At 40.2% G+C, this 26,602-nt stretch overlaps 1 protein-coding gene across 1 annotated transcript in view; it reads left to right on the plus strand.

Moving 5' to 3' along the window:
• The window catches only part of LOC134218411 (uncharacterized), a 467,105-nt gene extending 440,909 nt beyond the window's left edge, over positions 1–26,196 (plus strand). Inside the window, exons 10-17 of the mRNA XM_062697367.1 lie at positions 20,695–20,886; positions 21,128–21,277; positions 21,447–21,682; positions 21,743–22,147; positions 22,206–22,620; positions 22,680–23,070; positions 23,136–23,349; positions 23,411–26,196. Coding sequence (XP_062553351.1) covers positions 20,695–20,886; positions 21,128–21,277; positions 21,447–21,682; positions 21,743–22,147; positions 22,206–22,620; positions 22,680–23,070; positions 23,136–23,349; positions 23,411–23,516 — 2,109 coding nt within the window. The 3' untranslated portion in view covers positions 23,517–26,196. The remainder of the gene's footprint in view (positions 1–20,694; positions 20,887–21,127; positions 21,278–21,446; positions 21,683–21,742; positions 22,148–22,205; positions 22,621–22,679; positions 23,071–23,135; positions 23,350–23,410) is intronic.
• Positions 26,197–26,602: the final 406 nt, after the last annotated feature.

Here is a 26,602-nt window from a genome sequence, read left to right on the forward strand (position 1 = left end):
TATTGCATAATCGAAATAAAAACAAAACTCGAAAAGAATATAGAAACATTCATGAGCGTTCTTCCATTTACATGTATAAAAGGGGTTAGGGACAAAAGGTCGAAAGACAAAAGGTCGAAAGGACAAAACGTCGAAAGTCAAAAGGACGAAGGGACAAATGGTCGAAAAGGACAAAAGGTCAAACCGTTGGACGGCATAAAAGGTAGAAACGGCACAGAACGTCGAACGAGACAAACAGTCGAAAGAAACTTAAGATCAATAAGATCAAAAGGTCGAAAGGGACAAAAGGTCGAAATGGACAAGGAACTGAAACAGAGAGAGTCAATCTACCACCAGAGTCGCAAAGTTATCAAAAACTCTGATCTTTTATTTTTCACAATCTATATACATAAAAATGAATTTCTGTCTGTCTGACCCTTATAGACTCGGAAACTACTGATCCGATCGGTTTGAAAATTTGTACGCGTAGGTTTTCGGGGCCGGGAAAGGTTCTTAACATGGTTAGAGACCCCTCCCCTCTTTGGAAAGGGGGGCTCCCATACAAATGAAACACAAATTTCTGCATAACTCAAGAACTAATCAGAGAATAAATTAATTTTAGGCGAAACGAAGTTCGTCGGGTTTGCTAGTTTTTAATAATTAAATAAAATTCATTCAGTGAGTACAACTAATAGATGGATGTTGAGTTTTTTAAATGTCACTTCGATCTGTCAAAATGGTATATTACACGCTAGTGTATTTTCAATGCGTGCACCTTCGTGACTGCGAAGTGCACTATTTTGACATAACGAAGTGGCATTAAGAAAACCTAGATATTCATCTGTTATTTGCACTCATTGAATGAATTTTATTTAATTGCTAAAAATAGTTAGAAATAAAAGAGTAATTTTTTACCAACTGTATAGGACAATTCTGTCTTGCGCAATATATAGTTTTATTTATATTCTGAATGAACAATCTTTTTTATCCCTAACAGAACTATCTAGATATCCATAATATTGTTTCATAGTAATTACTCCTTCTTTGAAAATTGCTCATTCTTCAACTTTGATTGATGTGATGAGTGTATTATTTCTGCTTGCATTTCATAAATTCTTTTGGAATACGCTCAACTTGTTATCAACTTGTTCTTGATCGACCTTTTGTCCTTTTCGACCTTCTGTGCCTTTCGACCTTTTGTCCTTTCGACCTTCTGTCCCTTTCGACGTTTTGTCATTTCAACCTTTTGTCCTTTCGACCTTTTGTCTTTTCGACCTTTTGTCTTTTCGACCTTTTGTCATAGATTCGGAAAAAAGGGCGTGGAGGCGCATGATACATCATAAATGAGTGTTGCAAATTCTACTGATGTAAAAATAGATCTCCTTCATCTCAATCCTCAAACCTAAAAAACAGGAATCAATTTGGGACCCACTGGTTGATACAAGAGTACGAAGACCTTCGCCCAACAAAGATGTAAGCCCATCTATACTCTCTTCTTCTTAAATGGCACTACATTCCAACTGGAACTTAACCTGCTTTTCAATTTAGTATTCTATTAACATTTCCTCAGCTATTGATTTTAAAGCTTATTCCTATTTCCGCCATTGCATTAGTATGCATCTTGTATGGCAAGTACAATCAAGTATCAAGTATCCAACACTATGCCCAGAGAGTCGAGAATGTTTCCCTCCCGAAAATATCTTAGACCGGACCGAGAATTGAACTCGCCATCTCCGGATTGGCAATCCTACGCCTTTGCTCGTAGACTACTGGAGATCCCCATCTATTCTATTAGTAAGCAGATTTCTAGTTTACCTCAACAAGAAGGAAAGAGCCATCGTTTAATAAACCGGATACTGAAGAAGCATTCTATGTTTAAGTAAAGTAATTTTACACCCTTTTAATTGGTAAACAAACTTTCGCCAATGCATCTCCTTAATTAGTATCCCTGTCACTCAAGCTATCGTGCAATTACTTTTGTAATTAAGCTTATCTAAACCGCATTCACGTATCGTCCGCAAACCGCGGCCATTCGCATTCTCTGATACCCACAGAAAAGATTATATCGCGCTTTCTGCAGTCTATTTTCTCACTGCGACGGAAAATCATGTTTAGCCCAAATCTCTCCGCCTAATCCGCATCAGAACTAACAGCTTTAATAGCTCATGCCGCGGTCGCATCGACTGTTCCAGTGATTCGTGACCCACGTGTGTATTGTATGATGGATGGTCGGTCCTACCACACTGCTCTGCTGTACCGTCAGAAAAGCGCGCCAGCATGAGTAGCAATTTTCCGAATTCAGGTCGCGCGCGACTGTTTTTGCTTGCCTCCGGTTTTGTTCCTGTTTTCGGAGTTCCCCCTAGTGGGAAAAGCTCCACTATGCGTCGCAACGCGTCATTTACCGCCACGGTGGAATATGCTGTATTGTTTTCGCGGCCGCGGGCGAGATAAGAAACCGGAATAATGACATGAATGCTGTTATAGCGCAGCGCGTAGCCAGCTGGCCGTTCCCGTATCTAAAACAACGCCAGTCTAATCTCCATGGAAGGGATACGTGGAACGGTTGCGGCATGGCACGGAAAATGGGCAACAATAGGAGAAAGCATGTTAATTGCAACCGGCTAGGTTGGAGCGTGGTGTGTTGGTGTTTTCCAAACCTTTTTCCGGTTGATTTTATGAGCGCTACAGTTTAATGAGCTTTTTATCTATGGACACATCCAATTTGTATAGTTTCCGATAAATGACTTGCCGATGGATAGCTACACGGGTTGGGATTAAGTGCTTTGTTGTATAGAGGATAATAAATAGTAACAAAATCAACATTATGAGTCGACAACAATGCTTTTCCAAATATTGGCATGATGTTTTGATCACATTTTCGATTATAATTGATAGCGGCCGCTTCAATGCCGACTCATGAAGGGTCGTGCTGAGAACATTACATTTAAAATTAGAGCATTTTCGCAGCAAGTTAAGAAAATAATAGATCAGAATTTACCTCGGTCTAGATAATTTTTCTTGAATCAGGTAACTAGCAATTTCAACAAACACCCAGAGCATGAGAATGATTGACCGCTCGCGGTTGCTGCTCCATTATCTCCGGATCAGCTATAATTACACAAAGAACCAATAGGTGATACTCGGGATCAGTGTTTAGTGCAAGGCAATACTGGCGCCGGCCAAGTCCGAATGTAGGTCAATTGGGGATCGGGAAGGAGATTGACGTAATGACACTCTATAGGATGAAAGCCGAGGAGTCCTCTACACTCTCACCAGTAATCATTGGGAGTTTGGATATGGAACAGGGTTGTTGTTGGGATCGTTTTGATGAACGATTGGCAATACTACATGTATGAGTATTTTATATTGTTTAATTGTTCAATTGTCCATCCTTCGCGAGGATAAACAATCAAGCGCTCAAAGTGAGCGATTGTTCATTTAGATTTTTGGTAAAGGGTCTACGTCATCATTTTTTCAACACAAGGATATTCATCGCTTACAGCGGAGGGGCGTTCTCTTTGTAAGTTATTTTTTAAATAATAGCTTGTGCACATTTATTGTTGTTTTTGACTATTTGGCGTAATAATCAGAAGTAAGAAAGAAGTTTGGTGGTTAGAACTTTAATATATCAACATTCAAATAGATAAATGTGTTCAACCACAGCATAATAGTCTAAGGTTTGAGCCATATACCCGATCTATACTAAATTCAAAGTGAAAAAGTAACAGGCTTTTGATTTGTGTCGCGCAAACAATAATAGAAAAACAATCCTATCATTGAATTTAAGCAAACTTAAAAAAATACTGATTTTTTGATAATTTTCTGGACAGAACTATGGAAAGCGCGCATTGAATATCAACTAACAAAATCAACCAGCAAAAAAACACGTCCTAGGCAGGCCCCTAACTCGCAGAGGCCGTGGGGAGGGTCGTAAAGACCTTGGACATAGTCTCTGCTGCTCATCTACATCATATCTGAACGTCATCGTTGGTACAATCACGGCTACATAGTGCTGGAGAAGATGTACCAACGATAACGTTCAGATATGATGTAGATGAGCAGCAGAGACTATGTCCAAGGGCTTTACGGCCTCTGCGAGTTAGGGGGCCTGCCTAGGACGTGGTGAGGCTTGGCAGCGGGCTCTACAAAAAGCTGCATGTGTCCGCAAGCAGGCCCTATCAAAGCGACCGTGTGCCGTTAAAAGCGCACAGGAGCCCAGGGAGTGCCAAATGGCACATTAGGATCAATGCAGGCAAGATCCTGATTATGGCATTCTGGCCGTGTGTTAACGGAGCTTGTGTTGAATACCGTAATATTGTGAAAGTTAGGGCTGGCAGTCTGACATTCTACTCTCTTAGTAGAGCCGGGTGACATTGACTCGAAACGGCAAGTGGACTAATGGCTAGGCTGTTTTCCCCTAAAACCGTGGTGGGCCTTGTAGCACGCTGTCCAATCCTGCCATCAAGCTTTGCCTGCTGGGTGAGAGTAGGTTCAGATGCCCTTTCCTGACTTGCGCTGATCAGTAGAAGCATAAGTACTAGAACGCTAGTGGCGCTGTAGTCAATTAAATTATTTTGCTAAATTATGCTTCAACAACCTTCAATTGGCCATAATTTATACATCATGTTGTAGTGCATGTTTTGTTTCATCACCAACATCGGTTTGACGGCTGCCAGATCGAAGTGACCTAGATGTTAGTCACGCAAACAGGAGCGACATTAGCAATCTAATACTTATGCATCTACTCGCTGATCTGGCTCTGAACACGTAAGTGTCAACCCTTGCATGGCCTGCCTGGATCCGTAAGGCATGCAAAGATAATCATGGGGCGACTACTATAGTAGCAGCCTCAAGAGGGACCCAATTACAATGAGTGAGGCTGAAAATATTTTTTTTTGACGATGCGTTAAGCATGGAGGTGGTAAACCTCTTTGCCAAGGAGGGTTTGGTGAGGTCTCCCTCCAGGGAGATGGAGAGCGGAGTGACCGAGGCTGCAACTAGCAGCACCGGAGTCTCCCCAGCGGTGACGGGGTATAGCTCTATCAGCGCACTTAGCGGGCCACTACCCGGGATGCGGGTGATATCATCGAATTCGTGAACGCAAGGCTGAACACCAGTAAGGAACAGAACCTTCGGATGCTCTATCAGGCTGTTCGAGTCGCAAGACAAGCGAAAGTCGCATCTCGACCCGCAAAGAAAGCTGAGGATAGAGCGAGGCCTTTTTGGTGATAACTGATAAGGAAAAGTACGCTGAAGTCCTTAAATCGATGCGGGCGGCCGAAAAGCATTCGGCGCTGGCATTGGCGTAACTACCTCAGATGCCTAGAGGGGCTATAGCCCCTTTATATTTTTCTCGAAATTGACCCTCTTATTGAAAATTCTCGAACATTTTAACATCTCATCAAGTTATCAGCGGTAATGTGACAAATGCAGTCCAACCACCTAAGGCAATTGCGGATCCATATATTATTCTCTTTTTCTCAAGCACGTGCACGTGTGCACGTGTAAGCAACACCTCACAGTCTATGTTTAATTGCGCTCGACTAGCGTCAGGAAGTGGATATATTTGCATACTTCATAAATATGCTATCTATCTCAAATGAAAAAAAATAGTGCAACTTTCCATGGATTCCGCCGAGAATCTTCCAAGAATTCTGATGAGAAATCTTTAGTGATCCTGACTGGAAAGTTCCAGGGACTCCGATGGGAACCTCCAGAGATCATGAAGGGAATCCACCAGATATTTCGAGAGGAATGTTTCAGGAATTCCAACGGAAAAATTTCAAGGATTCCGACGAGAATGTACCAGGGATCCTTCACCCTCCAGGAATTTCGACGGGAATATTTTAGGAATTTGAAGGGGAATATTCCAGGGAATTCCAATATGATGGTTCCAGGTATTTCATGAGCAATGTTCCACGGATGAAGACGTCGAAGGATTCCGAAGAAATCCGTCGAAGGACTTCGAAGCAAATCGTCGAGCGACTCCGAATTAATCCTTCAGTTATTTCGAAAAGAATCTTCTAACGATCCCGAAGGGAACCCTCCAAGGATGTTGAAGCAAATCGTTGAGGGATTCCGATGCAAATCATCAAAGGATTTCGAAGCAAATCGTCGAATGGTTCCCAAAAAATTTCGTTAAGGGACTCCGAACAAAATCTATGAGAATTCTGAAGCAAACCGTCGATGTATTCCGAAAGGAAACGTCGAATGATTCTGAAGCAATTCTTCGCGGGATTCCGAAGCTAATCATCAGCCGTATTCTTTATCGTCCAGAGATCCCAACGCAGATCATTTGCAAAACATCGAGAGACTCCGAATTGAATCTTCAAAGGATTACGAAGCAAATCGTCGAAGGATTCTGATTTGTCAAGGAATTCCTAAACCAATCTTAAAACGAATCTGGAGATATTCCGGAGTAAATCAACGAGAGATTCTAAAGCAAATCTTCCATGGATTTTAAAGGGTATTTTTCACAGATTCCCTAGGGTATTGCTTAACAATACTGGAAAGAATCCAGTAGGAATTCTTCTGGATTACGATTGGAATACTTCGATGAATCCGAAAAGAATTCTTTAGAGATTGAAGTGAGAATTCTTCTCGGATTCTGATGAGAATCCTTCTCGGATGTTGATGGGAATCTTTCTCAGAATTCAGAAACAAGCTAATTTTTCTTGATAGATAGAGTGATAGAGTTGATGATAGAGTGAATATGAGAGATAACTCTTTAGTCTTCAAACTTTTTCGGTAATTCATTATGCTATATGTTGAAAACTGACATCACTGCTAACTAACTTTATCAAATCCTAGGGGGGGCTAATTTTTTTCTAGGGAGGGCTAAGCCCCCTAGCTTATATTACGCCAATGGGCGCTAGGTAAGTAAGTGCGAAGCGTCAGACGCACCAAGACCGGTGAAACGATCTTGGTTCTGAAACGCGGAGCGCAGGCTAGTGGGACTGACTACAGAAAGCTGGCCCAAGAGGTCTTGGGTGACGACGCCGAGTTGAGGTCATTGGGGGCGGAAGTGACCCTCCAGTGCAAGCAACTGGACAAGATAACGAACGCGGACGACATCGTCTCTGCCGTCAGAGACCAGTGTGGTACAGAAGTCGAGAAGAAAAACTTCCCACTTCTTACTTCTCTCTTATCACTTTTACGAAAATGAAAGCTCCTTACTCCATGCCTGTGCACTATGAGGATTTGGGCGGTCATTAATCGGAAATTCAAATTACATCAATCTTTTTTTGTTAAGAAAATTATTTTGAACTTTTAGTGGATTGTCTTTACTTGTCATAAGACGAGTTTGTGTAATTACATTCAATTCCACCACTTGATTGTACCTTTGACATATACGTATTTCGACCTCAAAAGTAAGGCCGTCTTTAGTGTCTCGTACTTGACTCGACTTTACTTTTTTTCACTATTTCCATTCGAAAGTAGATACAGACCCTATTCGATTTTGGCAACATTCGATTTAGGCAACAAAGCCATTCGATTTTAGCAACACATTTTTTTATTTGCTTTATTTTTAATATTGCTCATAAACCACGTAAATCTTATAGTCCTTGTAAAAAACTGGTTAGAGCCCTAAGCCGATGAGAGAAAAAAATCGTCGCTACAAAGCTGGAATACAGATATGTTCCGATTTTATCACGTTCCGATTTTGTCATGCTCCGATTTCGTCAACAAAATTATTCCGTTTTTATCAACAAGAAAATTCAATCATTGTTTTTAGACATTTTGCTTTTAAAATAAAATAACTTGGGTTAGGTTTGGTTTATAATATTCCAAGCACTGGCGGTAATGAGACCGTAGCTAAGAAGAGAGGATTCTCTTCATCGACTTCCTCTCATCGAAATAAAAGTGACAAGATGCGGGTTTGTTTGCACTTTATTACTTTAGGACGAAGGATTACATTGTTATCTGGCGTTCTGGTATAACTGGAAAATCGTTGAAATACTTTTTCAGATATTCTAGGAAACTGTTTTGGAGTACATATCCTCGAATTACCAGGAAATATGTCTACAAACAAAATGTCCTAAGCTGAGATATATGATCAAAAATATTTATGTGATCACAAGGCATAAATTGATCGTGTTTTGAATAAACGTAAACTATTTCAAGGTCTCCAAAACGCCATGGAGTTCGGAACATGTAATATATCCGATCAACCAAGCCCTGAACAACGTATTCGTGCATCATTGAACAACTTAGCATGTACATTAAACCGATAGGATTTCACTCATTACTTTTACACGCAACTATAGGTCTTTTAGTTTCTCCAAAACGTCCTTGAGTTCAAAACAGCTCAGAACATGTGATCTACCTAATCAACCAAATCCTGAACGATGTATCCGTGCATCGTTGAACCTCCTAGCAAGCTACTACAAGCCTTTTCGGTTCTTCAAAACATCCTGGAGTTCAGAACATGTGATCTAATTGATCGTCCAAGTCCTGAACGATGTACCTGTGTATCGCTAAACATCCCAGAAGATCAGTCGAGCCGATAGAATGGTACTTATTACTTTTACAAGCTACTACACGCCTGTTCTGTTCTCCAAAAAGTCCTGGAGTTCCAAACATGCGATCTACCCGATCAACCAAGTCCTAAATGATATATCCGTGCATCACTAAACATTCCAGCAGTTCCATCGAGCTGGTAGGATATCACTTTATTCTCGCGCTTAGTATCATAGGGGCGTAACTGCAATGATCGATTTCTCTCATCATTTTGACCTATGCAATGATCCAACTTATGAATGATGATATCCCATTTAGCTTATATGACTTCAATCATCACGTGTATTAGCCATAGCAGACCCTTACGGTTGGCTAAAATACCCTGGAAGTCGTATTGTTTTATATAATCATCCAAGTCCATATGTATCTTGTGGGGCAAGTCCAAAGGAAACACTATGCCCAGGGAATCTAGAATGTTTCCCACCCGATTGGCAATCCTACGCCTATGCCGCAAGGCTAACTGGCGACCCCTTGGACCCCCTTATGCTCATGGAAATCAGGATCCTATGCTTTTTAAACTGGATTTGGTACATAGTGACGATGAGCACATTGCAAAAGTCATGATTGATCTAGCAGATACTTTGAACTGAACTCGAATACGTTTTGGAGTGCCATGAACACCTCGCATTCCAGAATATTGGGTTTACATTATTTATATTGGATAGATTAAGTAAATTCCAAAGATAAGAACATTACAAAAACGTTGATTAATTGACCTGGTAGATACCTTGAGCTGAACTCGAGAATATTTTGGAGTACCTTGAACATTTCTAATTCAAGAAATTCTGGATGGTGCATGGTGCGCACATGCTTTTGAACCAGGTTGAGTATATATCGATGTTGAAGGTGTATATCTCGTAAATTCGATGTTGAAGGAATTGCAAAAAGCCTTGGTTGTCCGGTAGATACTTTGGGTTAAACTCGAAAACGTTTTGGAGTACCATGAACATCACATGATGCACATGTGCCTATTTCACTCGATTGGGTATATGCCGATAATGAAAACATTGCATAAGTCTTGGTTGATCTGGTAGATACCGTGGGCTGAAATCGAGAGCGTTTTGGAGAACCTTGAGCATCTCGTAATCCAGAAAACTGGTCACTGTCTCAACGATCAAGATGACTAAACTTGATTGAGTGGTTAGATTTATTACACAATGCATGTGGTATAGAATCCAAATATTTCAGATTCATCTGCATGCTGCCAGAAGAAAAAAAATGTCCCAAGGTTTTGAATATCTAGGCCAAACTTGACCTCCCATATTTTTCCTGGGTAGCCGACATCCTAATGAACATTTTTGCTGAAGAAACTGGGGACGAAGTTCTCTTCTGTGATTTTTCTGGGTACATATGAGCCATTTTCGAATTTATTGTTATGTTATCAACAGATAACACCTTATCTTAGGGAACGTCCATAAATTACGTCATGCTTTTAGTGGAAGGAAGAGTGTTTCTAAAAGTGTGACTACTCATATATTTTTTTTTGGATATTTCATACAAAAAGTGGAACAATGAAGGGAGGAGGGATTGAAAACGGTTATTTTTTGCGTAACATAATTTATGGACGTTCCCTTGATGCACTCCTTACTTTCCAAGAACGTCAACCAGTCACCATTTGATGATAAATATACATTTCCTATGTCTTATCACTAACCCTTGCCACCCACTAGCATGTTCACGTGGTTTATGGACAGTCCCCCAGCATTTAAAAATGTTAGAACTAGAAAATCTAACATTTTCCCAGCAATATATCATTTTTACTAAAATTTTAGCTAAAAAAATCGTCAAAGAAAATTATTCCGATTTTGTCACTGTTCCGATTTTATCAACGTAAACTCACGGACCGTGTTGATAAAAACGGAACATACAGCGGAAAAAATTCGTTTAAACGCACCGCCGTTTTTGCATGAAAAACTCCAAAAGTGTTTCTTGGAATAGGAAACATCTGCATATATCGTAGCTTATGCAGTTTAATGATTGTAATTATATCAATACGGAAGGTTTGTTTCATATATCTGCAAAAAAATCAAAAAAAATCTCAGAGTGTGGAAATTCGTTTAAACGCACACACACATCAAATCACGTAAAGTGTTCATGTATTGGTGTTATCTGGTCATTTTATCTAAGCCAATGATTTTCTGAGCAAAAAGAAAGTGAAGTACGCGGATTAAAACAGTGCTTCGAGAAAATGGCGTAAGGAAAACACCTGAGCAAGACCGAGCAAGCATTGGTTTGCGAACTTAACAGTCTTGGTCACAGTAACCGTGAAATTGCAAGGAAAATTCACAGATCGGAAGGAGTGATCAGGAATATGATGAAGAAAGCAAGATGTACGGAATTGTAGAAAAAAAAGAAAACCAAAGGAAATTCTAAGAAACTCAATCGTGACAGGAATCGAATCGTGCAGCTGGGAGAGACTGGCCAATATTCTGCTACAGAAATCAAACAAGAACTGGATTTACCAATCACAAACAAACGTGTTGCACAAATATTGCGTGGATGTGGTCACTTGAAATACACCAAAAAGGCGAAAAAGCCAAATCTCACCCCAGCTCATTTCCAAGCTAGATTGAGTTTTGCCAGAAAGTACATGCCATGGACGAAGGAATGGGATAATTCGACACAGTTGTTTCATAAGGGCCAATGTCGCAATGTTGGAGAAAAATGGGTTCGAAAGTTCCATGACATGTTTTCAATTATAGTTCGAAAAGTAGATGGTATTTTAAATGCTAATAGTTTGCATGAAATACATCCATATCTATTCATAGAAGCCACATGTAAATAAAATTTACTTCGGATTTATTTCGATTTGAAAATGTGATTAAAAAACTAGTCGTCCTTTTTTTATAACAGTGTACACTTGCGCCCTTCAGAAATGCGCCATAATGTTTTTCACAACATCCTTTTCGCCCAAATTCCACGCCCGGCTGTCAACCTCTTTGTCATTAATGCCTGTTTGCATCGCCCCGTTGTGTTTTTAAAGTACCGTTTAGCCCTTTTGCTCACATGTGTTTTTGATGCAAGAACGAAGTGTCATAATGCGTGAATGAAAAACAGTTTAGCCCTTTTGCTGCCATGGAGAAAACGGGGCGCAATCGCACTAAGAAAAAAATTCCAACGGAAATGTAATATCGCCCTTCTGTATTTCTCTGTTTTTACAGCAAAAAACAACATTTTGTACTATTTTTAATATGCTACATATAGTACATTTTCAGGAGGTTCGATCTATGACATAAACTCGATTTGTTTACATTTGCGACTTCGGCCCTTATGGAACAACTATGTCGAATTTAATATTCTTCGATGAGAAAAAGTTTAGTTTACATAGCCCTGATTGTTGCGCATATTACTGCAGGGCTGGTAGCGACCAATGCTGGTCAAAAAAGTGACTTTAGTGACCAACGTTATCGAAAAAAGAGACCAAATAGTGACCTTCATTTGCAGAAAAAGTGACCAAATAGTGACTTTCAAGATCTCAAAACTCAAGTAAGATTTGAATCATGGTAAATTCTTGCATAATTCGAATCATCCAACTAACTCACCTCGCCTCGATTGATTTTTCGGTAAATGGGTGAAACGAAGGGATTATGCATGAAAAACTCAAGCTCCTTTAAAACTGCAAACGAGTTTACTCGCGCGTGAGAACTTGATGAATAAGATTTGGAATGGCTTTACCAGTGACACTTGCTGTTGTAGAAAAAGTGATCAAAATTTAGTTTCATATGTTAATAACCAGGCAGTGAGTCACAAATTGTTACACGGTATTGTTGGAATACCAGATAGTGTGGGATACCTCGGTGTTGATAACAGATAGCTGGGAATCAGGAATTCGGTTGGTTGCTGGCTGGTTTTCAGGAATTCAGAGGGATGAATGCACGTATGTAGCTGGTGAGCAGAAAATCGAGACGCGTTGTGTATTCATTGTAGTCGGGCCACTTATACAGGCGCATTTGCTAGAGAAGTTGGCGTGCAAACTTCGGAGTAAAGACCATTTATACGAGAAACGTAAATAGACCAGGGATTGTTTTGCAGAGTGTCGCGAGGTGTCCACCCTAAAGAGGAGTGTTGGAGTACCAGATAGCGTGGGACTCCTCGGTTTTGATGGAAGATAGGTTCCTACCTAGGGACCGGCTATTTGTACTTGCTTTTGGGTAGATATATGTAAGATTGTTATTGATATATTGTATATACCCGTTGATTGAATGAAGAGAACTGAAGATGCTGGCAGAATTACCAGCCTGTCGTGGAGCAGAGGGAACTTCAGTAATTTTTGTCTTTGTGAGGGGGTTTTAATTTAAACAACAATTTTGCAACAAGCTTTACATTATTGTGGGGAACAATGCTTTGTATGACTTCGAACTCTTTCCTACAACCTCTGTATGTGAAAATCCTTTTTTTTATTGAGAATCATGTAATAATTGCTAGATATAGATTTTTTTCGAAAATACAATCGAAATTTGCTTCATCTGTTCATTTGAAAAATTTAAAAAAATAAAAATAAATATTGCCATTCAAAAAATAAGAAATTATTTTAGAAATAGCCCTGCTGCATCATAAAATATATTATGAACATTAATGAAGAAATAAACAGCGATCGTAGTAACAGATTCAAATATATTTTTGAGATTAAAGACTTCATGCAAGATGAAGAGAAAAACTTTTGAAGCTCCTCTATGAAACCAGGGGTTTCTTATACTTAATCTAAGAATTTTAGTAAACAATAATTTCTAAATGAGAATCTTAAATGTGTTAAATTTGCATCGGGATTACATTAATTCACAATTAACCATAGCACAGATTTTTGCCAGAGGCCAAATAATAATTTTTAAATCTAAATAGTTTGTTTAGGCTTCCAAAATTCCTTAAAAAGAAGTTTCTTCGGAGTATCAAACGGATAGTTTAAATTCAAAAATTCAAAATATTTGAAATTTCACTGTTATTTTATTTATTCTCAGAATATATTTGAGGAAAAATTCAAGATGCGATCGTTTGAACAGTTCCTCGCTCAATATTGGTTTCTTTGAAGCACCAGGAAATCCATGTAGAATTCAAAATATTCAATTTCAATAGTTCAATGGATTATGGAGTTTATTAGTTTTTTTTTTTCAAAAATATTAGAAAAGTGTGTTATGTTTTGGAATATGTTTGGACGATCGCATTCTGCTTAATTTACAGTACATCCATGAATAGTGACATAGAATCTGTACATTAAATAATTATTGAAAATCTAATAACTGAGGCTTAAAAGCTGGTCAAGTATTAGTGGGAAATTAAAAACAAGAAGCAGCTAAGAGCGACTTTCGGGCTAAAAAGCCTTGAGAGATCATTTTTTATACATCCATCAGTTTTACTATAAAGCAACTTTATCGACGAGTACAGAAAGCGTTACATTATTTGAATTTTCTTTCCTATGCTAGGATCCTGTACCTCACGAAACTTGGATTTAGTACCCTACTTTTTATTTTGATCAAAATAGTTGAAAATAGTGACTTTTTACGAGAAAAAGTGACTTTAGTGAATTGAGCTAAAAAAAGAGACTTTAAGTGACTTACCCGAAAAAGTGACCAAGTCACTAAAAAGTGACCCGCTACCAGGCCTGTTACTGGCACGATTTGCGGAAGGATCCTCAGGTGAACCTCAGCCGAAACTTCGGAGGTGCAACTCTGATGGTTTGGGCCGCCTTTACGCGAAACGGAAAGACCCTATCGCTACCATATCAACCAGAATGAACTCGGAGAATTACTTTGAGCTGCTCGAAGATGTTCTGGTTCTCTTCATCGAAGATATCATGGCTGAAGATTTCATATTTCAGCAAGATTCATATCAGCAAGAAAACAATGCAATTGTTTTCAGAACGAGACATCGAAGTTTTGCCATGGCCTGCACGCACTCCAGATCTGAATCCTATTGAAAACTTGTGGGCTATCCTGGCACGACTCGTTTACAAGGGTGGAAGGCAATTTGGTACGGTTCGTGAGCAACAAGCTGCTGTAAGAGAAGCTTGGAGTTAAATTTCGTCCAAAACACTGGGAAAACTGCTTGACTCCATGCAGAACCGAACTATTCAGAAAAATGGCAAGCAAACTAAGTCCAAGTCAAACTAGTCCAAGTGCGTTTAAACGAATTTTCCTTCAAAAAAAATGTTTTATTTTTTATAATAGCCGTGAATAAACATTAACCTTAAATCAATACTTATGTAAAACGTGCCCCCAAGATGCACAACATGTAACCACATTTAAACATTTTTCGTGTTTACTTTTCGTAAAACAATCAAATATGGCGCTGCGAATGTTCCTCACTGTATCTGTAATACAAATGACAATTGTGCGTAGCTCCCGTTTTGGATGGGGTGCCCTTGAAAATGCGAGTGCATTTAATTTTGGATTCCGTGAGGAATGTCCTTAAATAGATATGTGACGGATATTATTAATAGAAACTGAATATTTGATGACAATTATGGTGATGGCCGTCGGCGGTGGCTACTACAGTGAGTTTAATCGCCGCGGTGACGTAACCATTTTGCATTGGAAAGTATTTTTTATATACTTTATTTCGGTGATTTTTTATTTTGTGAGTATAAGTTCATCACGTAGTTGCATTGGAAAGTGAAATTTGATTGCTAGTTCGTGCCTAATATTTGGAAAGGCGCATCCTTGTGTATAATGTTCGACGGCCGCCATAGAGGTCAAGAACGACGCCATCCGATTTTCCACCATGATATTGTGCTTAGTAATGTGGTGAAAATGAAACATGCTTTTGTAGGGGAAGGGGGAAATATCCCCTAGCTAAGCAAACACTGCTTAACGCTATTCATGGGCATTTTTACATTATGCATCAGTTAAACAAGATAGCTAGTTGATGCCATTCAAAAATTGTCAAAAATCTCAATCATATTGATAATATTCACATTTCAAAAAAGTGGTGATATTCTGTTTCCGGAAAACTCATGAGGCAAAACGCCTTTTAGCTGGCAGCTCCTAGGGAACAAAGTACCACGCGTCGGCGAATCAGCATTCTAGTATGGATAGTCCGTGGAGACGCAAGTACTTTGTAGGTTATTGCCACTAGGGCGTTTTGCCTCGCCAAAATGTTAGATGTTTCTTCAAAATGTGGAAATTTTCGGTTTTTCCGACCTTCCCATGCACTTTTTTGAAACTTTCTTCGCCTATCCTTCATAATTTTAGTTCTAGTTTTGTTACGGACATCTTAATGACGGTAAATATGAGGGAAACCACAAAAGGCGTTTAGCATCAGGGGTGTTTTGGGGCCTCTTCCCTATATAATAGTGCACAAAAAAATTCTGATATGAATAATGAAATACTGTTGCTAAATTCGAACAATTGGGTGGCTGCTCAACAAGGTCTCAAAAAGTATAAATATTTTTTTTCTCATAACCCTCATATAAAACGGAAAAGTTGATGTAAGCTGTATTTTCTTTAAAGTGTATACAATTAAATGGCAATGATTGCGTCGTTATCGATCCCAACAGCATCAGTAATGGCCGTTGGCGGTGGTTGTTGATGACAATTTACTTGCCGCGGTAGCGTCTGTAGCCATTCAAGAGGAGAAAGTTAAATTTTCTCGCTAGATTCTGATAATCGTTTGATATTAATTGTAAAGACGCATAGTTGAAAAACATTTTTTGATGAAGCTACTTTATTGGATATAAGAAAACTTCCTTCCCAAGCGCGAGTCACTCAGTTAATTCTGAAGCGAGAAGCAAAAAGTTAGAAGGAAGAGGGAAAAGAAAGAAGAGAATAGGGGGAAGGAAAAACAAATAAAATAGAAAAAAGAAGGAAGATGGAAGAAGAAATATGGAAGAAGGGAAGAAGGTAGATGGAAATAGGAAAAAGGAAGAAGGAAGAGTGTAGAAAGAAGAAAAACAAAAGAAGAAAGATGAAAGAAGAGAGAGGAAATGAGAAAGAAGAAATAAGAAAGAAAAAAAATGTAAGAAGGAGAAGGGAAGAAAGAATGTAGAAACAAGAAAAAAGAAGGAAGAAATCGAAAGAAGGAAAGCAGAGGAAGGAAGAAGAAAGAAAGAAAAGAGGGGGCACAAAAAGAAGAGAGAAGAAACAAGTAAGATTGAAGGATGAAGGAAGGAGTAAAAGGAAAGGAAACAAAAAGAAGGAATAGGGAAAAAGAAAGAAAGAAATATGAAGAGCTAAGAAGGAAAAGGAAAAACTGACTTGTTACTTCTCACTTCTTACTTCCCATGGAGGAAGCCTACATCAGACTGAAAACCGAAGCTAAACGGATTGTTCTAGTCATCAACACGTCGAAGACGAAGTACATGATAGGAAGAGGCCCAAGAGAGGTCAATGTAAGCCACCCACCAAGAGTTTCTATCGGTGGTGACGAAATCGAGGTGGTTGAAGAATTCGTGTACTTGGGCTTACTGGTGACCTCCGATAACGATACCAGCAGAGAAATTCGGAGACGCATCATGGCAGGAAATCATACGTACTTTGGACTCCGCAAAACGCTTCGATCTAATAGAGTTCGCCGCCGTACCAAACTGACTATCTACAAAACGCTTATTAGTTCTCTACGGACCTCTACGGACCTGGATGATGCTCGTGGAGGACCAACGCGCACTGGGAGTTTTTAAAAGGAAAGTGCTGCGTACTATCTATGGTGGGGTGCAGATGGCAGACGGTACGTGGAGGAGGCGAATGAACCACGAGTTGCATCAGCTGTTGGGAGAACCATCCATCGTTCACACCGCGAAAATCTGAAGACTGCGGTAGGCCGGGCACGTAGCCAGAATGTCGGACAGTAATCCGGTGAAAATGGTTCTCGACAACGAGGTTGCCAGCCCTTCGGGGGCGCTGGATTCAAGAATTAAGACATGAGAAATAAAACACTTTTGTTGGTTGAGGGGATAATTAATAATTGTCTGCAAAGTCCAATTGTGAAGATATTTTAAGTAGTCTAGAGCAAAAAAAAATATCTCTTCACTCCCACATCAGCATGTTCAATGATTTGGTCTTATTTTTGACAGCTATTTCGGTTTTTCTAGGACGTCCGGAACCAGTTACAAGTTAAATGAGAGAAAAACTGTTAGTCTCATGTTCAAAAACTAATTCGAATATCACGAAATTTGATTCCAAAATTTCGTGGCTTGGATTATTTTCAATTATTGCTCCTATTTCGATCACCAAGAGACTGCATCCGAGGCAGACCAAATTATGAAGGCCCTTTTGTTCTAATAACTTATACCGGGAGTAAATTTGAGATAAATTTGCTCATTTCACTAAAAAAAATCCGAAAAGAGATCATAATGGTCGCTTTGGACTCAGCAACATTTCCGAGTCCAGCAAACCAGAAACTTATACGTTTCCGTTGAATATTCGATGGACATTCATAGTTTGAATTTATTTTTTTCCCCTGGGGCTCATACTAATTAAAGAGCTTTAAACGAGGGTGCGTTATTGAAATATTGGCACCCAGGGATTTCGATAACCAAATATTTTAAGTTTTACCCCTTTGGTTTTCAATAGCAATTTCGACAACTCAGAATTGGATTATTTTCTCAACAATGCCTCCAAGCCACTCACAGAATCGACCCGAGAAGGTACGATAGCGGTTATAACCATCAATCAATCACTCCAGTAGTTTGTTTTTGGATCCAGAGTTGAATTTCATTGACCAAACTAGGTCCAAATTACCAGCAGTGACAGGACCACTACAGAGTTGAATTATTCTTTATCCAAATTGGTTCGATGACGATTCCCACCATCGATCGACATACTAGAGTTGGATTTTAGATCTAATAGGACGTAGGTCCATGAAAACTGTTTCAGATAATCGGTAGAATTCCGTTGGGTTTCACTGGTTTATGAGTATTCGATCACAAGCTATAGAAATCATAAAGAAAATATGCAATTAATCGATGATTTTGAACATTTCTTCCTTTAATGAGCATGAGCGGATAAGATTCATAATAAAGAACTTTCAGTTACTTCAATGATCCTTCAGCCCGTTCTAGATCATTGTTTACAGATTCCATTCGAAAATCTAGGAATGCCCACGACCCACGGTTTCTTACATATTATGCAATAGTCAAACTCTCAAAAATTCTTCAACTGAATATTTACTATTATTTGAAGCATCATAAATACACCAAACCTTTAAATCTTAAACCGTCTAAGACGAATTAAGTACTGTCCATTTAATTCCACCAGTTAATTTTCGTTATCTTTGCAGATACGTATTTCGACCACAACTGTGTGGTCGTCTTCAGTGTCTCGTACTTGACTCGACTCGGAAAGTCAAGTCAAGTACGAGACACTGAAGACGACCACACAGTTTTTGAGCATCGTATAAATTTTAATGTGGAGATTATGACTTTTTAGGAGGAATAATTTGGTTCTACTTTATTATCACTCGATGTGATGATAAAATTTCATGTTGGTAGAGTATGGCAAGGTAAAATATTTTTCAGTATCGTTTCTTATACGAAACACACTTTCTATAAAACGTGTTATCTCGTCGAGCAATCTAGAATTTAAACATTTTTATTATTATAGTAAAAGTATCATAAGTAATGTAGACGATGTTGTACTAACTGCGTTGAAATAAATAAATTTGAAATTGTGCCATTTCTTAACCCAATGCTTTAAAATCATTTTTTATTCGACAGAACCATTGGCAATAAACTTATCTTTATGTGTGTAATTTAATATTGTGAATAGAAACAATATTAAATGCAGAATTTAAAGGTGACCCATCTTGCCCCGCTGTTTGACCCATTATGCCCCGGCATTTTTTGATTGACAGAAAAATAGACTTCTACTTTAATGACTCAAAATGAAAAAAATCGATTTTTTGTTATTTCATACTCCTAGCTTACAGATTATGAGCTATTTTTATAGATCCACGTTGAAAAGCTAAATTTAAATGTTTCTATTTTGAGGCACTGAAGGTTCGCCTTAGGTGACCCATCTTGTCCCATCATACCCTACTTACTCTCTTACATATTCTGGTTTTCTTAGAAACCAGAAGAAAGTGGCGCCTAATCAAGATTTCGCCAAGGGAATACGATACGCTGCTAATCCACGTTACGGCTCTGTGTACAGCTCACGAAGGAATCCTCCCCACCAGACGGCTTCTTGAATAACCGTCGAAAGAGTCATATGTACTCTGCTTCAGTGGTCGATAGATTGCCTTCAGTAGTCGTTGGTTAGCTTCTTACGCTTCCTACCCTTCTTACACACCACAAATAGCATTTTTCTTATGCTTCAATAATTCTTTTCGTTCTTGAAACTCGGTTTCTTTGGGCATTCCGACGCGTAGTGACCAAGTTTCTCGCACTTGAAACACATCATGTTCAATTTGTCCTTCTTTTTGATGGCTTGCTTCGGACACGTTACCAGTGCCAAACTTGATCCACCAGCCATCGAGCCAGTTCTTAGAACATCTTCGATTTGACCCACTTGACTCCTAAAGCGTCCATTCCCATCACGACCATTGGCTCGGTAGCCTCATCATGAGAATTAACGACATCCAATCGTCGTCGTGCAGGAAAGCAATCTCCTGCAGTTTCTCGGTCGTCGTCAAAATTTTGTCTACATACTCTTTAACGTATGAACAATCTTCAGGCTTCAATCTCATTAACTTCCACAGCAGGCTCAACTTCCTGTACTTACCGTTGTTCTGGAACGCGGTCCTTAGATCTGTCCAACCTTGATTGGCTGTTTCGGACCTTTCGGTACTCGACAAATCGACACGGTCTGAGTTCCGCGCTGATCTTAACGTTGAAGCCGATTGCTGTGCTGCACCAGTTGCTAAGAGCTATCCTAGACCTATAACCTGATAAAATTAAAAAATGTTTAAACAAGTACAGAGAATAGCAACGAATGAATTTATTTTACTCTATACAAATGTAACGTTTACTACGCTAACAAATTCTACTGAATTTCCCATATTCTTCTTTTCAAATTTTCTTAGCACTCCTAAATCTAGTTACTTCTCACTATAGAGAGCATGCAGCATTACTAGTCTAGATAGTCTGCATTTGTTAAATCATATAGACTCAGATGATAGATCTGACACCACAAAATTACCCTAAAATTCACTGAAATCGGAAAACTATTGGATTAGAACCGCATCCAACTTGCTCATTGTACCTCTAGATTGTTCCCAACATCAATTTGTTTCTCATCCAAAACTTCTCTCTGCCCTCTCCACATCCAGGACTACATAACTGTGTACGACGGCTACACCACTCGGGATCCGGTTATCCTGAAACTCTGCGGCGGTGGCGAATCCATCCCAGCAGCGATCTCCAGCGGACCTGAACTGCTCGTCGAGTTCACAACTTCACCGTACGGAACCTTCAGTAATCCGAAAACCAGCTCTCACTCGCTGCACGGTTTCCAGTTAGAGGTGAGTGTCCAACCATTCCTTAATCACTATTCACCATAATTTGTTTTCAACTTCCCGAGGTTGCATCTTTAATTCCGCGTCTTTTTACGATTATTTCCAAAATTCGTCAATCGAGAAACAAAAACTTGCACAATCATCATCACCACCCCCAACTTGAACCGGAAATCAAGCGACTGATTCGAAAATCTCTGTCTTTCTTTCTCTCTCTATTTCTTTCTTTCTCTGTGAGCAATGTCTGCAGGTCTCGGTGAAGTTCGTCGACCTCCAGAGTCCCACCTACGCCAAGAGCAAACGCATCTGCGAATTCTGGCTGCGAGGTACCGGTCACGGGGTCCTGCAGAATCCCCAGCACTCGTTAGCCCCGAACACCACCTGTCTCTATCACTTGCAAGTTAGTATTGTATCCAACCACCAAACCACCAACGGCACTGCGACTGCTACGTGCGCACAATTTGCGTTTGTAGAATTCATGATCGCTAACTCTCACTGTTCAATTGTTTTCAAATTTATTTTTCGGTGGGTTTATTCCATACTGTATTGATTTACCGGGGGTACGCTAGGGAACGGAAGCACTTTCGCTGGACGCGATCAACATCCCGAGGAGATCCGGCGCGCTGTCTACGTCGCCAACGCGCTTCAAGGTGTGGATTTCGGTCATGAAGTTCGAGTTGGCACCGGAGTTCGGAGCAAGCGAAGAGCAACAGATTCAGTATCAAACCAAAGAGGATTGCACCGGAATGCTTCGAATCTGGGACGGACCACTGAGGGAGGTTCCGATTTGCAAGGATATCGATTGGTAGGTTGGAGTTGATGTTTTCAAAATCCGAAGTGCACTTACTGGTTATTGTGGTTTCAGTTTGGCGATGGATAAAGACGGGCATTTGAGACCGACTATTCGCTTCGGACAGAATAGTACTAATGTAATTGCTCGGTACTGTGGCGGGACGGTTCAACGCTCGTGTGATCATGGGATGTTGAACATTTCAAATGCAAGACCTTGCACGTTGGCAGAAAGCTTCGTGTCGAGCAGTGACTTTGTGACGCTAGAATTGCGGACAACGGAGTCGACGGTGCTGCGGCCCTTGCAGTTCGCATTGAGATACGAATTCGTAGATTTTATGCAGGACGGAATGCCGATCAGTGGGGAGAATGACTGCAACCGCCGGTTTGTTAGCAGTCAAATGGACAAGAAGGGGCCACACCCGGTACGAAGCGTGCGGAATATCTTCCTGTTCGGCAGAGGGGGTGCGAAGCATTTGCAGTGAGTTCACTTTCTTCTGAGGTTTTCGGATTTCCTTCATTGAGGTTTGTTGTTTTAGTTGCGTCTACCGATTTGAAGCACAACGGGGCGAACGGATTCGGGTTGAGATTTCAAGGGCGATGACCGGAAATCGAACTTGTGATTCGCGTGTTGATCCGGATACTGGTCGTTCGTATTGCTTCGGAAACAGCAGTGCCAGGATAGAGATCTATGAGCGGCCTTGGCACGAATCAATTCTATTTCCAAGGGGCTGTATCTGCAACTCCACCAACAGATCATATCTTCCGATAGTATTTACATCTACCGGGCGGGAAGTGGAAATTCATTTCCGAGCAGAAAACATGACCAGCGTAGATGATCCGGACGCGTTGAACTTTGAAGGATCGTTTGAATTCGTCAAGGCGCCACTCATGTGCAAAGACGTCCGAAGAAAGAATGCTGTTACTGGAATCGTGAATCTGTCCGCTGGAGAAGTAAGTTCAAAATAGAAATTTTTGTAGATAACATTAATGAATCACTGTTTTCTTCACAGATGGAGTGCCGTACCCGTCCCTGGTTGATAGAACCATCGCATGATAAATATATTTACATCCGAATGCGTGGCCTGTTCCTCCGTAAGAATGATCCCGCCGCACCGATGAAGTACAACGCTAGTCTCAGCACCGTAACTCCGATCCGATGTAACACCAAGTCCCGTGTGATAATCTCCAACAGCGAAGGAGTTACGCTCACGGCATGTCCACTTCCGGATGACACAGCTCATCGCCACATGGTGGAAGTCTTCAGTGCAGGTTGGACGCACCTGCACCCGCACTTTGGAATTGAGCCGTCGAAAGCGATTTCCGTAGAGTTCCTGCACCCAGACGATGAGACGTATTCGTTTACTTGGCTTGAAATATCCAAGCGAGGTTCACAAAGCTTCAGTGAGTTGTTCTTTATGCTCGGAAATCTGACCTGCTTTAATGATTTTTGTTTACTAACTTTTCAGCGATGATTCGTGAGGATTGTCCATTCACCTGCCCTGGTCTAGACGCTTGTGTCAACGGATCTATCTTCTGTGACGGAATTGAGCAATGCCCTTCGGGCGAAGATGAATCTTTCACTCATTGTTCGGCGTTACTTCGACTGCCTGCGGAAGTCCTAGCCGGGTTCAGCGTACTTCTGTTGCTGTTATGCTGTGGTCTGGCCGCATACGTATATCGGTAAGCAGGCTTCCTTATACAGAGGAACCTCCATTTCATCCTTCATGTTCTTCCTCCGTAGAAAAATTAAACGCCGCTGTCGAAGGACGTCCGTGCTGCAGACTCGTCTCAAATCGCTAAGTTCGATGGATACGGCCGTTTTCGACGAGAAAGAGGTGATTTGCTGACAAAGCGACAATTCTGTGCGATACGTGGAAATTGATCGAGTGACTACGGTCTGACCACATACCGCACAGAATTGTCTTCCAGATTTACGGCAGCAAAAGGCCACCACCTCTATTACCACCATCATCATCATAATCTCCAGACTACTTAACTGAGAGGTAAGTCTCAGCGAACAGAACATTTGCAGTTGAACTGCAGTCGAGTAGATACGGTAGGGAACATTCGAACATACAGATTTCAAACAAACTTGTTGAATAGTCCCTCGGCAGCTCAATATATGAGTGCGAATAAGCTTAGTGAGGCGAGCTAAACAGATGAGACTAAACTGTCATTTTGTACTACGTTTTAGTAATACTCTGAACAAACTTTAGAATGAGACTTAACGCCGAAGTTTAAGGTTAGAGGCGATATCGTTCGTAAACCGTTTTAGAAGGCGACTAGTCCGACTTTTCAATTACCTAAGCATAACCGAATCTAATCAATCTCCCAACTATGTAGGATCAAACAGAAACTGAAGAAACTGACGTTTTCGGGGAATGGAATTTTATGATAGAGCAGAACAAAAAAGCTTTCCAACAAAAATTGCATGCAAGCGAAGAGCTTTGAAGTCTACCGTAACCAAAAAAAAACACTTCATAAATTCTGATCAATGCGAAATGAAATACTCAGAAACAGTTGTAAGTTGACCTCATTTCTCGAGGTCCCTAACTCAAAGTCACTCAACACTCCCTAATTCGAATGGTGAAGTGACAAGATTGTTAAACAGTAAAATATGAAAAAATAAGATATTACTTAAATCAAAATAAATGTGTAAAGGTTAATTAAGTAAAGATTTTTAACAAATTAAATGAAGCATATTTACTTAAACCAAAATAAAAGTATATTCATTAAACCAGAATAAAAACAAGCAAACAGTTAGTGAATTTTAAAAACTACTACAACTCTGCATTAAAGAAAAAAATTAAACTTGACAGAAAAGAGAAAGAAACCAAACTTAGGAAGTTCAGGATTGTTGAATTGTTACTTATATCGGTTTTTATAATAAACGGACCAATATTTCCAAAAATGACACGCGGATAGTGAGCAACATGAAGCTAGCAAATGTATGACGCGATGACACAGAACAAGTTGGAAGGATGTAATTAGAAACTTTTTGAACAAAAAGAAAAACAAATAGATCTAAACTAGACACTGAAGCCAATTTTTACCGTGGTTAGATGAGTTACTTTAAAATTAGAACTACTGCTGGAGAAATGTAATTTGATCTTTTCGTTTTACTTTTGATGATGCATTGGAAGAGATAATTTTAGTAGATACAATCAGTAAGTATAAATAATTCGGAATAACAGCAGTTACCACTTATTGTGTAATTCTCTTTTCATTCCATGTCGATATCAGTTAAAATTTATAAACCTTGAACAACTGTTTAAATCGGAAAAGAAGCACCAATTAATAAACTGCCAGCTGAAGTTTTGATACGGACGAGCGTCAATGAGCTTAGGAGGCCATTTTTCACTGACATTAATTGCATTTTCAAAGTTGTACCGAAAGGCTATATGATTGCTTCAAAAAAGAACTTTTGATAGAAGATCCGGAGACCCATTGTGTTATATACCGATCGACTCTGCTCGACGAACTGAGGTGATGTCTGTATGTGTGTGTGTATTTTGTAGACACACTTTTTAAAACTTAAGCATTATCCGATTTCCTCGCAACAAGTTGCATTCGATGGGGAATTGTTTGCTATTGAGAACTGGCTCGATCGGACATTGCATTTCGGAATTATTGAAAAATCATTGTTTTTTCCCAAGGGTCCCCCATTGGAAAAAAAAGCTCCGCACGACGGTAGTTCCTCCCAAAAGTCCTTCAGAAGTTCCTACAGAAATTCCTACGGAAGCTATCCGTTGTGTTGTTCTTAATTCCGATAAAAACCACAGATAGAAGTCCTCCGGAAGGCCCTCCAAAAGTTCATTCGGGAGTTACTCCAGCAATTCATCCGGAATTTCCTCCAAGAATTCCTCAGAAGTTCGTCCAGCAATAAGCAATAAGAATTCGCGGATTCGTCGGCAGGAGGAAAGAGTTGGACGACGATTCAACACAAGAATGCCTTCATCGCCACCAGCGAGAACAATCTGGGCGAACTGCGCACCCAGAGAAAACAATGAATCACCGATGAGACCTGGAGGATGATAGAGGAGCGAAGAGAAGTCAAAGCCGCGATAGAGCGATCAAAAACCAAAGGAGCCAAAGTCTTAGCCCGTCAACGATACGCGGCTCTTGAGAAGGAAGTAAAACGCTCATGTCGACGGGACAAGCGAGCGTGGGCAGACTCTCTGGCCGACAAAGGAGAGAGAGTCACCGCAACCGGGGACATTCGCCTCCTCTACGATATCTCACGATGCTTAAGGTGGTTATACAACAAAGCCACAAATCGGCCATCTTGGAAACCACGTGCTTTTTCTAGTGATTTTTCAAGAGCACGAATTGAGAGAACCACAATGCCCATGGGGATGAAACATCCGTAGATCGTTTGCTTACTCATGCTAAACAATCGACTTTAATTTCAGCATTGTACAAAAATTATTACGCTAGATTTGTACCTTTGATAATACGAGTAGAAAACGTGTGGTGAATTTGAAATTCACCACATGGCTTGATTGTATAATCACCTTAAGCGGGGCGAAGATGAATGCAACGATGCCTGTGAAAGACGCGAATGATCAGTTATTGACCGACCCAACTGACCAGCTGAAACGCTGGTTCGAGCACTTCGAACAACTTTTTCAAGTACCAGCAAGGCCTCCACCACCGCGGCATGATCTGCCTAGGATCCGACGTATAACACGCGTCAATACCGAAGCTCCATCACTGCTAGAGATTCAAATAGCCATCCAAAGCATGAAATCGAATAAAGCCCCAGGGGTCGATCGCATATCAGCCGAGATGCTCAAAGCTGACCCCATGACATCCGCTCAACTACTGCATCGTTTATTTCGTAGTTTCTGGGACAAGGCAACTTTCCCGGTCGACTGGATGCAAGGTATTTTAGTGAAGGTGCCCAAAAAGGGTGACCTGACTATATGCGATA

Source organism: Armigeres subalbatus, chromosome 2 (assembly GCF_024139115.2).
Source record: "Armigeres subalbatus isolate Guangzhou_Male chromosome 2, GZ_Asu_2, whole genome shotgun sequence".
Classification (NCBI taxonomy): domain Eukaryota; kingdom Metazoa; phylum Arthropoda; class Insecta; order Diptera; family Culicidae; genus Armigeres; species Armigeres subalbatus.